At 38.3% G+C, this 15042-nt stretch overlaps 1 protein-coding gene across 1 annotated transcript; it reads right to left on the reverse strand.

The window, feature by feature from the left end:
• Window positions 1-911: 911 nt before the first annotated feature.
• On the reverse strand, window positions 912-14554 carry wfikkn2a (info WAP, follistatin/kazal, immunoglobulin, kunitz and netrin domain containing 2a). The gene is made up of 3 exons (XM_088332800.1): window positions 14094-14554; window positions 9080-9396; window positions 912-5813 (listed from the first exon to the last, which is right to left on the reverse strand). The coding sequence occupies exons 1-3, from the start codon at window positions 14298-14300 to the stop codon at window positions 4613-4615; spliced, it is 1725 nt and encodes a 574-aa protein (XP_088188926.1). The 5' UTR covers window positions 14301-14554; the 3' UTR covers window positions 912-4612.
• Window positions 14555-15042: the final 488 nt, after the last annotated feature.

A 15042-nucleotide genomic window follows, 5' to 3' on the forward strand; every position in this document is an offset into this window, starting at 1 on the left:
AAAGTCCAAGTTCCTCCTCCATACGGTGTCATTGAGGGCGTTTTGTCTGCCCTGGTCACGCGCATTATTCTGCCGTGTCTGGTGGGCAGGTCGCCAAGCTGGTGGTCTCCATGTGAACTTGATGTTCAAGTCAGCTGTCGGCTGTGACACAAGAAGTTGAGCGTAGAGGGGTTTGTGTGGCGCTTAGCTCCTCGCTTGTCAGCAACTTCATTCAAATGGCTCTTTTTCTCGGCGGCCTCTTTTTCATTAGGTGGGTCAGGGGTCGCCGCCAAAGGCTGGGTTTCTGGCAGAATAAGTGGGTAGACGGGTGAGGAAGAAGGGTGAGAGTGGGGGACGCAAAGGCACCAGGGGGAGGGGGTAAACATTCAGTGACTAAAGAAGAGATGGAGATGATTCTTATTTCTTTTTGCAATGGTGTCAAAATACCAAATGATAATATCTTCCTCAACAAAATGTTGGCCTAAATTTAGTCGGGGTGGTCATAAAGCTAAACCCAGATGCAATGTTTGTCTTGACCTACGATGATGAACTTTTACTCCTATTATCATAGATGGGACCTCAAGAGAGTGAATCAAACAACATCCTTCTTTTTTCACCTCCTCCTCGTCTTTCCCTCCACCCTGGCCTCTTCTACATGAAAGGGGCCGCACAAGGGCAAAGGATGGCCAGTGGGGTGTGTAAAATGTGAGGGCCCCAAACCCAGACACAACACAACACACAGCTCCACAGGCCTCTGCAGCTGGGCTGGAATGTGACCCGCTTCAGATTGGAAGGCCAGACAAGGTCCGGTCTGTGTGCTCAAGTGTGTTCATCTCAGGCGGAACATCCACTGCTTTCACAGTCAAGTTTATGAAAAAAAAAACACTAGCGTTTTTAACACTTTATAAATCATCTTTATTCATTCAGCTTTTTCATTGTTAATGGACAAAATCACATTAAAGATTGACATTGAAGTATATAAATGTTCTCTGAGTACTTGATTAATACATTGAAAATACTGAATGCACTGTTCTATAAGAAGAGCAAACAAGAAACAAATAAATACATTGTAGTTGATGAACATGATTCCAAATAAATGGAACCAAAGAGCTTATTGTTTCTGGTAGACAAAATTCTGCCATCACATCCATTTTAGGCCATGGTCAATTCATTTCAAATAACTTCTAAGCGTTAAAACATTTCAACCTCTTTTATTTTTATTTTTTTGTTTTACTCAAACTCCTTGACGGCAACACTTTTTCCAAATTTCATGTCAACTGAAGGAAGAGGCTGGGAGCTACACAGCATTTACTTTTAATATTTTGGTAAAAAAAGAATGTAGCTTTTCTTGACCACTTCAAACAAGATGTGGGCAGGGTATCAATATTCATTGGATGTCCATCTGTGGACGCCTGTTTTGTCACTGATAATAATACTGCAGCTGGAGGGGTGACAACAGACCACGATGATGTTTTCTTCCTGTGTTGAATTCTGTGATATTACCAGTGTTGGGAGTAAAGCATTATAAAGGAACGCGTTTCTGCAATCCAATTACTTTTTTCATTAAGGGGTTATTAAGCATATTTTGGATCTCCACTGTCTTTATGAAATGGTGTGTTACTCTCCTACATTTTAAACCAAACCATGAATTGCAATGCCTTCAGATCTCTGACAGCTTCTCCTTAGCATACATTCTTCATTCCGCCAGCAATTCTATGCTAGACACACATGGTCACACGTGGACAAACATAAAGTTTGGCTTTGTTTATATTTACCTACAAAATTGAACTGAACAAAGTTATAGTGGTGCTGTTTTGGGGACAGAGTATGAAGCTGTGTAATTTCACCCTATTGATATTGTCATATTCTCCCTCCTGTATATACCCACATCCATGCTGAAATAAAATAAAATACTGGAAATAAGGGGTCAGTTAATTTACGCATATTTGGTTGGGTGTCACCAGTAGCAAATGGTAGGCAGCGAGTTGTAGGGGACATGGCTTATAAAGGTACAAAAACATCAATGGGGCAGATGCCAACACAAAATTCACGGTAAAAAAGTGCTGACATTTGGTCTTTTTATTTGTAAAATGCTTTTTGAAATACACCGTACCTGGCGAAAAAAAGAAAATGTCTTGGACATTAGCCAGAAAGAAAGAAGGAAATCTTCGAGTGGTTTGAAGACAAAAGACAAAATAGTTGTGTTTGGAAACTCCCAAGATTGCACAAGCCAAGAAATATCAAAGGTTTACCGCTTCAACCGATTGCTGTGCTCGTTTTTTTTCTATTTTTAATTTATTATTAGGCTATTTTTTAGCGGGTTGGCTTCAATGTGAGTACATACAGTAATTTCTTCAGAGCAACACTCTACTTTTGGGTGACAGTCATCTGAGGGCTAACATAATCAATTTTAGAATCAACTAGTAACTGTAAATACATTATTTCCCATAATGCTCCCAACACTGTTTTTTACTACATTTTTTGTAGGCTTTAGTGGGCTCCCTAACTTGTCCATTTTACAACAGGCAAGTTGTTGCACATCTGTATGCCCTTCTGTGCACAATGATGTGACAGGCAGATTTTGATTAGCCAATATAGAGTACATTGGTTTTGTACACTCTATTTGGTAACACAAGTAAAGAGAAGATTAAAATGACAGCAAAAGGTGACGGGATAAGACTAACTATGAAAGAAGTTGGTTAAGCTTAAATTTGTGGTTTGCAGCTTGATTCTGCTTGAAATATTAGTACGTACTTGTCTTTGCTGTTGATTTAGAATGTCGGTAAAAAGAGAATCAAAAATGATTGGCCTGCCCATCTCTACTTAAAACTCAGGAACCACAGGGTCAATCTTTACATAATAAATTATGCTGGAAAGGAATTTTACCAATGGAAATCTAAAATGCCAATCTGTAACTTCCAAAGAGAATTCATCGAGTGCGTAATTTTACATTAACTTTTAAGTATTATGAATGACAGCGTTCTTATTTATTGTATTGTGAAGTTATACGATGCAACTGTTTTGAACTACAAACATGATTTTGTGAGCCTATAATCAAATACTTGGACTCACAGGAGTAAATGCAAAGTACGAGTTGCAGTGGCTAGTGGGAGCTGCTAGAAAAAGCCAAGGTAGACAAGCTGTCAGAGCCTAAATCATAAGACTTAACGACAATCACCCCCGGGCCCCAACCTCAGTGGAAATGTTTAAATCTAAGCTTAAAACACACTTCCACTCTATAGCATATGAATAACCTATACTTTTCGTGGACAATATCTTTGTATTATTTTTGATTGCAACATCCTTTGCTGTCTGGTAATCCTGAAAGGGGGATGCCACATGTGCGGTCCCTTCTCAAGGTTTCTTCATTTTCCTCATGTTGAGGTTTTTTAGTTTTTCCTTGCCCTCATGTTGGTTCCAGATCAGGGGATGGTGTAATAATAGTCTGAAAAAATAGTCTGTGTAATAACCTGTGAAGCCCTTTGTGATTAAGGGCTATACAAATAAAAATGACTTGACTTGACTTATTAGTTAGTTTTTACAATTAAAGTTTTAGTTTTTCAATGGGTAAATTTACATGCAGGTAATATTCCTTGGTTTAGAATTCTTGGATAGATTTTTGGACCAATCTGAATGAATTGTTTACCTGACTAGTGAAAAACTAACAACCATCTAGGCGTTTAGGAGCAATCCTATCAGAAAGGACAAAGCAGGAGCGACATCATCACGCAAATAGAGGTGTTTGCAGCATTTGTCTTTTGAAATGAAATTAAAGATGATTTAATTTATTTCAATCACCACAATCATTGGAAGTACCGCACTTGTTTCTACGATGCTCCAAAATTGTGTTCCATTGCTGTGTTCCTTGTGTTTACAAGTTGTGCTCGTACGTTTCTTTCCAAAAACATGGAGTACATTGTAATATGTCTGCATACAAGTTGGGCATTTTTTCCTCTGAGACAGGAAATAAAATGGATATCATGTACAACATTTGCCAAACTGACCTGTCACAGGTTGGTTGAGGCTAGAGTGTTGTGTATAAATTGCCATGAAAAAAAATCATGTGTATCTCTATCTTTATTTATATTTAGCCATATTTCTAAAAATGTTTAAATAATTTACCTATAAAAATATGATCGCATACAAAAAATCACATTGAAATAACCATCAATTTAAATAAAAAGTAAAGTCATACAGGTATTAAACATTTAGTGATACTGTATTCTTAATAGTTGCCGATTTTGTTTGTGTTTGTGCCCTGTTCCTGAGATGTGATAGTCAATGCAGCCGGGCCCCCTTTTGCTCAAAATGTCCATATTTGGCAGGCCATAGCTCCCAAACCTCTGTTCCGATTGATGGAAAATAATAGATTTATTGTAACTTCCTCACTATCAACAAGTACAAGTAAGTTCCAAATCAAAATCTACTTGATCAAACCCAGTGACTGAAAATGCTCTGGCTGGCACTAATAAAAAACCATGCAATTATGAGACTATTATTAAAGAGGGTGGCTAGTAGCAATTTAGTGCAATCTAAGCAACACTCAAATTACCTTTGAACACTGTGTGGGATTTTATCCTCTTTACAGTATTCAATTTTACGATTAGATTCCGCAAGACAAGTCACTGCAACTCTATTGGGCGCCAGGCAACTCTTTAAATAAATTGCAGCTCCTCTTGCTGGCAATCTCACGGAGCTTCCGGACCTTGCGGGCACTGGAGGAGCTCACAAAGCTGTCAGGTTGCAACACAGCCATCCCGTTATGAACCTCGCCCATGATGATGAGCTGACTCTCAGCGACAGTAATGTTTGGGCAGGGGCAGTTCCAGTCCACATTCATGAGTGTCACTTCCAATGGTTCCTTGCCAAAGAACTTGAGCCCCATCTTATCATCCTTCAAGATATCCTCCACCGTCATGAGCGCGTGACCCGACTCCTGCTCCTCTGTCAGCTCGGTGACCCGTGCCAGAATAACAAAATCGCTCCTGCAAAAACTGGCCGCCATCTTACCACGGGGCTTGCATGCCTTGCAGTTGTGGTTTTTGGGGAAAGGGCACATCTCCTCGCAGGCCTCTTTGGATTCAAAGTTGTTCTCGTTGCCACCGCAGCCCCCGTAGATGAAAGACAAGCACTTCTTGAGGGCGCTGCTGTAGACCCAGCGAGGTTCGTAAGCTTTGCACGGGCCCTGGAGGCTGGGCAAGCTGCAAGGAGCTGCCAGTTCACCGCCGCATGAAAGCATGCAGGTGTCGTAACTTTCAAAATGGTTCCAATTTTTGTTGCACTGACTGTAGGTGAAGGTGAAACAGTTGTTCCGGCTGGATTCATAGTACCAGCTTATGCTTTCCTCTCCACAGTCGTCTGTGTCTGGACTTTTGAGGCACTCTGCAGCTGGAAATGGTAGATGAGTATTGTTTCCTTCAGCTTCCATCCCCCGAGCATCTCTCTTGATCACCGCCAAAGGAAAGTGGGCAGATGTGCTTCCCGCCGCGTTTCTGGCCGTGCAGGTATAAATTCCGGCGTCTTGAAGCTGCACGTTGTAGATGACCAGCTGGCCTATGTTGGTGACCACAACGTTCCCTCGAACATGATTGGGTCGCATGACAATGTTGTCTTTGCCCTTCAGTTGCTTCTCCCAAGTGATTTGCGGTTGTGGTTTGCCAGTCACCTCGCACAGGAAACTGGCCGTCTCACCTGAAAACACGGCCTGCTGAGTGGGGCCGCTGTGTATGGTGGGGGGCTTGGTGTCTGCAGGCAGGGTGGTCTGAAGTGCGGTGGTTGGGTGGAGGGTCGTTTCAGCTGGGATTGGACTGGTGTTTGGCCATGTCAGGTGGTACCTGTAGACAGATCACAATCAAATAAATACTGGAGTTCTTTGGCTATTAGTTGGCAACATTAATTTAAAAAAAGAAAGAAAAAATTTTGTTGTCTCAGTTGTTTATTTATAATGAATGTTGTGCTCCTGACTAAAAAAATACTAACTACTTGAGAATAACTAATGACTTAATTGTTAAAGAAACTCAATACCTCTGACAATAACCCAAACCAAAATGAGATGCATTTCTGATAAGTGTATAGTTTATTAGACTCTCTAAATAAGGAGAAAATACACTATGAATTTTGAACTACCAAGGAGAACAGTAAAAACTATATGAACAACCATTGGATAACACAAATTCCAATCTGTTTTGGAGGTAATCCGCTGAGCCCTTTCTTATTTTTTCCCTCTTTTATCTCGTAAGTTCCAAAAAGCAGATCAACCCTAAAGGGTGTGGAAATCAAAGAATAGCAACATTATTGGCCAGTAGGGACAATTATGTCAATAGTGTACAAAAGTAAAAATAACAAACAACTGAGAGGAATAATTGTGAAAATAATGAACAACCCTGGCATCCTATGCAATCTCCTTTACAGGCGTCCAATACTAAAGGCGAGCATAATGAGCTCCTCTTACTTTTAAAAGTATCTTTCTACGTTTAAAATATGCACTTTTTGAGCGTATTTCCCCTTCAAAAACTCACCTCGCTCTTTCTTTATTCTCAAAGAACACCCCTATTATGTGTCTGTCTAAACAGGAAGCAGCATAGTTACTTCCAAACACTGTTTGATACAATGATTGCATCCATGAACCAATACACTTCTCCCACCATTTTGAGTGCAAACCAAACCAATTTTTAAATGGTTGCCAATCGATAGAAATGGCCAAGTACTGATGGTAGTACTAAGTACTACTAAGTGTAGAGCAGGTATTAGTATCAGTGCCGATAACAGCTGTATTTTAAATTGGAAGTCAACTCACATAGTTTTTTAAGATAATAATAAACCTTATGCCTGCCCGTGAGGCTTAATGTGGTACTATGTGGCATATACTGTAAATTAAGCAACAAAACAACCGTTTAAGCCCTCTTCGTGGGCGCACAATTTGCCATAGGCTGTCACAGTTTCTCAGTTCTAGGGCTAATGAACTGTAATTGCTTCAGAAAAAAGAAACCACAATTAGTCTTTACCTGAGCAAATTTGATGTCATTTTCATTTGACAGTAAGCAACAAAATAGTTACCTCCTATCATGGATAAAACAGTAGGATATTGCTGTAACTCATATTTCATTAATCAGAATGCAGTGTTTGGACTAGTAGAACAATCAATACGTAGGGGTTAGAATGTACAGTACGATAACTCCCTGTTTCAATTATTGGCCCTGCTGGTGATAGTTTCTGGTATTAGCATTAGCTCTTTTACCCTCAGGAACAAGAACTTGGATATTAGAATACTGTTTTTTGCTATTTTCATGCAATTTTAAGAGAAAAGATGTCTGAGGATTTTTAAAAAAATATGATCGGTCATTTGAGGTGAGGAGATTAAAACAAATAGGTACCCATCAATCTATTTTTCGTACCGCTTTTTCTTGCTGGAGTCACGGAAGTGCTGTAGCCCATCTCAGCCATCTTCAGGCAGTGGGCAGGGGACAGCCTGAACTGGTTGCCAGCCACTCGCAGTGCACACAATGACAGACAACTCACTCACTCATTCACACCTAGGGACATTTGAACCGACCAATTAACCTGGCATGCATGTTTTTGGAATGTAGAAAGAAACCGAACGACTGGTAGGAAACCTATGTAGGCGCAGGGAGAACATGCAAACTCCACATGGGAGGCTGCGGTAGCAGAAATTCAACCCTGGACCTCCGCACTGTGGGGTTGCGCGCTTACCACGCATCCGCCGTGCCACAAGGTATCATACCAGTATATCTCCATTTGCCGATAAGTTTGCAAGTATTACATTTTGTAAAAAAGAGCAATACAATGTATTGCTACTGCCAATGTTTTGGGATTTTTAAACGTTATCATATATCTGTTGGTTAACTATTACTACTATTAACAACCTTAATTGTGTATTACTTAATTCATCTTAGTGGTAGATAGATCTATCTATCTACCCTGGTCATATCCCTTGAGAGGGAAGACCGACAGCAAGACAAGACAAACACATACAAAAACAAAGAAAATTTAAAAAGGGAAAAAAATGGCAAAAAACGCACACAAACATTTTATGTAATTTTATTATATAAAAAACAATATTTGTTTGAATAAAAGGGAAAACTATGTATACAAACATGCATTTTTTAACATACTTGTTAGCCGAGAAATTTGCATTAGTTTTCATGGTATTAGTCTAACCTGTATGGTATCTTGCAGCTACAGGTATTGGTCACTTTGAGTCTCCGTAGTTTGTATTCTTCCTTGCGCTTTGTAATCCTCGTTTTCGGTTGCACTACAGACTACGCAATAAGGCAATGCTTAGTGGTCAAATATAACACACCGTAGAGGAAATATTGGGACTAAAAAAATCTAGCCAGACCTAGGCCCACGAGTATTAAAGCCTGACCTAGCCTCAACCCAACCACTTAAATTGATTTGAATAAAAAATGTCATATTCTATTTGTGAGGACTCTGTGGAGGAAAGCTGATAAATGATAAAAAAATATATATAAAGTTAAACAAGGGTGTATAAACTTTTAGATATTTTTATATTTTTATGTCTGCAGAAGTTACATTAATTAACCATTTTTCATCATTGATGGAAAGAGTTGACGGGAAAATTTTAGGGCCGTCCATCATTTTGATGGGTGAAAATTGAGCCACTAACCACAGCAGCAGTTTGTTCCTATTTCAAATAAAGCCTGAATGCGGACCCAACTCCCCAAAAAGATGAAATAAGAACAGTTTATTCAAGTGTGTCAAATATATGCATAAACTTGGACACACCACATAAGGAGCTTGACGGAGGCTGCAATGATGACTTAAGCGAGGAGATGGGTGAGTACAAAAGTTCCAAATTCCCGGGCAACACCATTGTTGTTGTATACCTTTTATAAACATTTATTTATTTTTTAAAGAGTCAAAGAGAGAGAAAATAGGCCCGACCCGAACGTAATGATTGACTTTTTAGGCCTGACCCGGGCTGAAATTCAGGTTGGGTCGGGCTAGGACTAAGGTCTGTGCTTATGATCTTACCTCTAACACGCTGTCTTTACAAAACAGACATGTCCTCAGTAAAGCCAAAGTAATTGGAAAAGATTGAAAATACTTAACATGTTACCTGCAGGTGACCTCAGAGATAGAGGTACCCTTGGAGCAGGCCTCGGCGTCCATGTAACACTTGTTATAGTAGGTCATTCCGTCGGAGGCGCAAGTGAAGTGGGGCTCCCGCTCGCAGCGGTCGCGGCATTTGCATACAGGCTGCCCGTCCCAGATGTCGCATTCAGAGCCTTGCTGCGAGCACATGAACTTGTCGCAGGTGGCCCCTTTGGGCATTCCGATGGGCCCCTTGCTGCCCTTGATGTCAATGTAGCGTGCTGCCACACAACTCTTGTTTCCGCATACATTTAAGCAGCACTTCTCAAATGTCTCGCAGTCCTAAAACAGGAGAATAACATTTCAAATTTTCAGACCTGCAGCCTGGGGCAAAATGTGGCCCCCAGGAGAATAGTTTGTAACATAAAAGATGAAAGGGACAGTGTGTATTATTGGCCGCCTCAAAGTGGTAGAAAAAAAATCATTCATTAGAAAAAATATTTGTGTCTCCATATGTCACAGCTCAAGTTCCTAAAGGTTTGAACAGGATAATTTGTGCACAGCATTTCTCAGATCGTGACAGGATTGAGGTCTTTACTTTAGCTTGGCCATTCTAACACCTTTATATTCAGTTGTAGATTTTTCTGTATTTTTAGGCTCATTGTCCTGTTGGAAAATGAACCTGTGCCCAATTCTCAGGTCTTTTGCGGACTTCACCAGATTTTCTGCCAGAATTGCCCTGTATTTGGCTCCATTCTTCTTACCATCAACTCTAATGATCTTCCTAGTCCTTGCTGAAGAAAAGCAACCTCAGAGCATTATACTGCCACCATCATGTTTGACAGTGGGGGTGGTGTTGTCAGGGTGATGTGCAATGTTACCCTTACAGCAAACATATTTTTATCAGCTCAAAAAGTTCCATTTTGATTTCATCTTACCAGAGTACTTTGTTCTACATGTTATTTGTGTCTCGCATGTAGCTTCTTGCAAACGCCAAACAAGCCTTTTTATGGTATTCTTCCAGAAAGTGCTTTCTTCTTAACACTCCTCCATAAATTGCAGATTTATGCATAGAATGACAAGTAGTTGTCTTATGCACCTCAGCTGTGTATGCCTCCAAGTCATCCAATGTGGACATGAATCTCTTGGTTGCTTCTCTAATAGGTGTTTTCCTTGTTCGGGCCGAAAGTTTAGAGTGGCGGCCAGGTCTGGGTAGGTTAGCAGTGGTTGTATCCTCTCATCACACTGAGTTAAATGACACACAGTTGCACTCTGTTGTAATTAGTCATTTAGGTCAACATTGGATCAGTCACAAGTCATCTGGGGACTTCTGGAGTCAGTTGATTGAGCTGAGAGAGAAGGGGGCACTATTTTTGCAACAGATACTGTTCAGTTTTTTGATGTAAATACAATATAAAATTATGAAATAATATGGTTCCACTTTCTGATTGTGTCTCACATGTTGTTGATGTATCGAAAATATGTTTAATGATAAAAAAAATGAATAAAAAGTTCCTGGTGGCGCAATATTTTGGCTAGGCACTGTAGCAGTCAGTTAGCAATCTAAACATGAAACTTGATCAGGGGTGGTCAAACGGTTAAAAAAATGGCAGAGAGGTCGGATGAGGAGGGGAAAAAAATGATTGATTTCATACGGAGCCTGGAATCCGATCCCGTAGCAATACATAAGGGGATAAAGACCTTTCCAATTGTTCTCAAAGAATATATATATATATATATATATATATATATATATATATATATATATATATATATATATATATATATATATATATATATATATATATATATATATATATATATATATATATTCTTTGATAACATTCATTAAAATAACCAACATAAAAAATGACTGGCTGATAAGTTCGATAAATAATATAAATGATTAAAAAATAGCAAGTATAGACAAATATGTTGTGTGTTTTTTTTCTTCTAACGAAGTGGTCACATACATGAAGACACAAGAGCTGAACCAAAACAAAACAAAACAAAACAAAAAACCAAACCAAAAAAAAAATTATATATATATATATATATATATATATATATATATATATATATATATATATATGTATATACATATATATATATATATATATATATATATATATATATATATATATATATATATATATATATATATATATATATATATATACATATATATATATATATATATATATATATATACACACATATATATATATATATATATATATATATATATATATATATATATATATATATATATATATATATATATATATATATATATATATATATATATATATATATATATATATATATATATATATATATATATATATATATATACATAAATACACACATGCAAACGTGTTCATCAAATTGGTTGAGAAATGCTCAGAATTGATGTATTTTGTCCCAAATTAAAGGTGTAGTGTGTCGTTTCAGGTTTCTCTAAAAAGTTGAAAGTAGAACATTTTCTCTATTGTGTGTTAATAATGCCCAACTGGGTTCAAAGAACCTCTAGATTCCTGTTACCACCGCTCTTATCTGCTTCTATTTTACTTTTAACCCCGCTCTTGCCAGACTGGCTACACATTAAGAAGCAGGAAAGGGGTCTGGAGGGGAGGGTTCCAGGCTTGGAGAGTGATTTCATGCTTGTTCCTGGAATTTTTTTGTTTGTGTAGCCTGAAAATGGTAAAAACAAGAAAATGCTTATTTCAAATACAGACCAAAGGCCATCACAAACCCCCCGAAAGATGAAAAAAAGAACAGTTTTTTAGTAATTGAGGAATGATCTGACTGAATGATTAAAAAATAGCAAGTATAGACAAATATGTTGTGTTTTTTTCTTCTAACGAAGAGGTCACATACATGAAGACACAAGAGCTGAACCAAAACAACAATTATTATGATTATTTTTTGTTTTTTACCATATCTTTAAATTACTAGCATAATTGCAAAAATGACAAGGTGAGGATCATCAGTTAGGCAGGTGTTCTGTTTGCTCTGTTATATGTCATGTCAATGAACGTATCAATTCGGCCTAAAAAGTGAATTATGCACCTATGTTATTAGTGCGACAACATATTATCATTATAGTTGCACTTTTTCGTTTGGAGGGCAAATTGTTAGCCCATGTGAATGTTAAATACAAGATTTCTTTCTTTTATATTCAGTTTGTTACATTTATCTGACAATACCAGACACCAACAACTTAACCTATAATCTAAGAGTGTTTTATGTGGTAGCTGATCCTCATGAGAAGCAATCAAGGTGACCCTATCTTCATACAGCCATCTTGAATTTGCACTCACACGTCAAAGCTAAATCTAAACATTTAACACGCATTCACGACACACAACCAAAGTCAGGTTAGATTTTTGTGACACTGCATTGTGCAAGGCAACACTAAGTGCCATTGAACAGTATCTCTGCTTCACACACTGCATACAGTTATCTTACAAAGTTAAAGGGACAATGTATAATACTTGACCAACAGATTCAGTTGTATTGTTTAGTGCAAGAGGATAAAGAGTACTAAAAAGCATAAACAATAATACAAACTACGGACACTTGAGGGGGCCAAACCGCACCATTTTACTTCTCATTTTTGGACCAGCCTAACGATGTAGCAGCAAGATGGCAGAGAATTAAATCATCTCCCTGTAAAATAAATTCTAATTTCTTGACCTAAGAGCATTTGAAAAAGGCATGTTTATATGAAATTTTGTGTATTTTTTCTTATTATTTGAATCCATATTGTTTTTTTGTTTGTTTTATATTCTAATAAATAATGTTTTTTTATTACCAGGAGGAGCTATATATTTCACACTGTCCCACTAATTATTTTTTGGAGTATAAAAAAAACCACAGGCAGGGTGTTTATCCATTTCTTTAAATATTTTTTGATAAGAAAAGCAAATTAGAAGTGTAAACAAACAAGATTAATAATTCTTAAAGGAGATGAAAGAAATGTTGAACTTTTTCATTCTCTAACTCGTGGGTTAAAGGTGCTGTCTGGAATTTGAAATTGTGTTACTCTCTGCCACCATCTCCTGGCTTAAAATCTAGATCGCAGCCTCAGACATCTCATTACTGAAGAACATTCATATTTTCGATGCGCTTGAACAAAATATTCTTATTTCATCTTTTTTCAGAAACCAGCTGGCATTTAGACTGTATTTAAAAATGGCCTTTTCTCAAAATTCTCCATTTTCATGCTCTCAAACGAAAAAAAATGCTGTGGCGAGCATAAACTCACTTTTCTAACCGGCCTCTCTCCTCTCTGCTATAGGTAAGATCAAAGCAGAAAAGTGTGGTGGAAAAAAATCATGAAGGCTTCTTGAACTCAGTTGGACTTTGTTCACACATACTGTACTTCTACTTTTAAATTTTCAAGGACACCACAAACAACACACTGTACCCTTAAAGTCATAACTGAAGCCTCACTGAAGTTATTTATGATGCTCGTGCAAGTACGTGCATTTCTTAGAGCACTCCAATTAATTCTTGTTTTTTAACCTTGCTCGAGGTTTTGGGTGGGTGTTTGAACTTTCCCTGAAATAGGCCTCTTCTTACTTTCACCACTTGTATTATATGTTAACAAACAGAAAGAAAAATAACCATGGGGATGAGCACGGAGTTAATGTCCACCCCAATCCCCTCCCTATATTTCTTCTACATAATGTGGTCTGCCCTGAGCAGCTTTGATAGAAGTAAGATAAAAGCAGATAGGCACAGTGGGGAAAAACCTATTAGGGATATTTGAACTTAGTTGGGCATTGTCATTACATACTCAAGAGTGTAAATATTCTTTTTTCAACTTTCTAAGAACCCATCAAATGGCACATCCCATCTTAAACATGGGTCGAACAATATTTTCTTTTTCAGTGCAGTTCTGGGAAACAATCTGACTACTTTTTATCTTCTTGATTCTCCGTAAAGACAATGACAGCACACATTTACAGAACTTTTACTGAACTACTGTATATTTCTGCTAATATAACAAACACGTACAGACGAGCACCCACCTGGTCCGATTCGCACTCGCGGGTACAGGTGCTCATGGCATCCACCCACAAATTGGGGTTCAGCTCGTTGGGGCACAGACCCGCGTGAGAGTACACCAATTTCGCCACGGACATTGGCATCGCCCTCACACTGTCCAGAAAGAGAAAGAGGGGGTACAAATGCCCCAAGACAAACCAAATCCATCGCGGGAACAGCATCCGCCACATCGCGTGCGTAACAGGGCGGCAAATTCAACTTGAAAACACGAAGAAAAAAACAAACAAACAAAAAAAGATTCCAGGAGAGGAATAAATATTATTAAAAGTTAAAAAAAAAAACAGTGGGAAAACAAACACACTGTTAAAGCGTACGGAGTGCAGGCACACTGTAGTACAGGTTCGATATCGCATGCAGAGAGAATGACGCCTCTGCGAGCAAAGCACTCAAAAATCGAAGTCCCATCAATGAGTGCATGTGCCTCGTCCACTGGAGCACCAGCAGCGTACTGACTTACAGTTGCGATCAACTTCATTCAGCATGTTGGCAAACCTATTTTGCTGCTCCAAGCACGCTCACAATGGCTGCACAAGACACCTGCGCGTATACGTTGCAGGCATTAACCCTTAGCGTGCAAACCAAGGATGTAGATTCATTTATGGGATGTTCTCACACAATGAGGCAAAAAAGCAAACGATTTCACTTACTGACTTAAGAGGTTAGATTTTAACAATGCAGCTCTCTCTCTCTCTGTTCTCCTCTCAGACATCTGTTTTCTTATTTTTGACAGTGTTTTTCAGTGAATTATTTGAAATAAGAAATCAATTAATTCATTAAAAGGAGTAAAATGAAGCCCACAATTGTTGATACCTTCCTTTAACTGGTGTCTTATAATAATGTCACTGTACAAATACTCGACTCCTTTGTTTATGTCCTCTCCAGAAGATGGCGCTAAACACTCTTTTTGCAGGC

This window comes from Urocampus carinirostris, chromosome 1 (assembly GCF_059441175.1).
Source record: "Urocampus carinirostris isolate Australia breed hairy pipefish chromosome 1, RoL_Ucar_1.0, whole genome shotgun sequence".
NCBI lineage: Eukaryota > Metazoa > Chordata > Actinopteri > Syngnathiformes > Syngnathidae > Urocampus > Urocampus carinirostris.

What these genes read in the sequence shown, in the direction of transcription:
- wfikkn2a (XM_088332800.1), bottom strand. Translation starts at nt 14,300, where the DNA reads ATGTGGCGGATGCTGTTCCCGCGATGGATTTGGTTTGTCTTGGGGCAT. An exon ending in GCGAGTGCGAATCGGACCAG is followed by an intron (nt 9,397 to 14,093) that starts GTGGGTGCTCGT and finishes CTCCTGTTTTAG; the next exon opens with GACTGCGAGACATTTGAGAA. An exon ending in ATCTCTGAGGTCACCTGCAG is followed by an intron (nt 5,814 to 9,079) that starts GTAACATGTTAA and finishes ATCTGTCTACAG; the next exon opens with GTACCACCTGACATGGCCAA.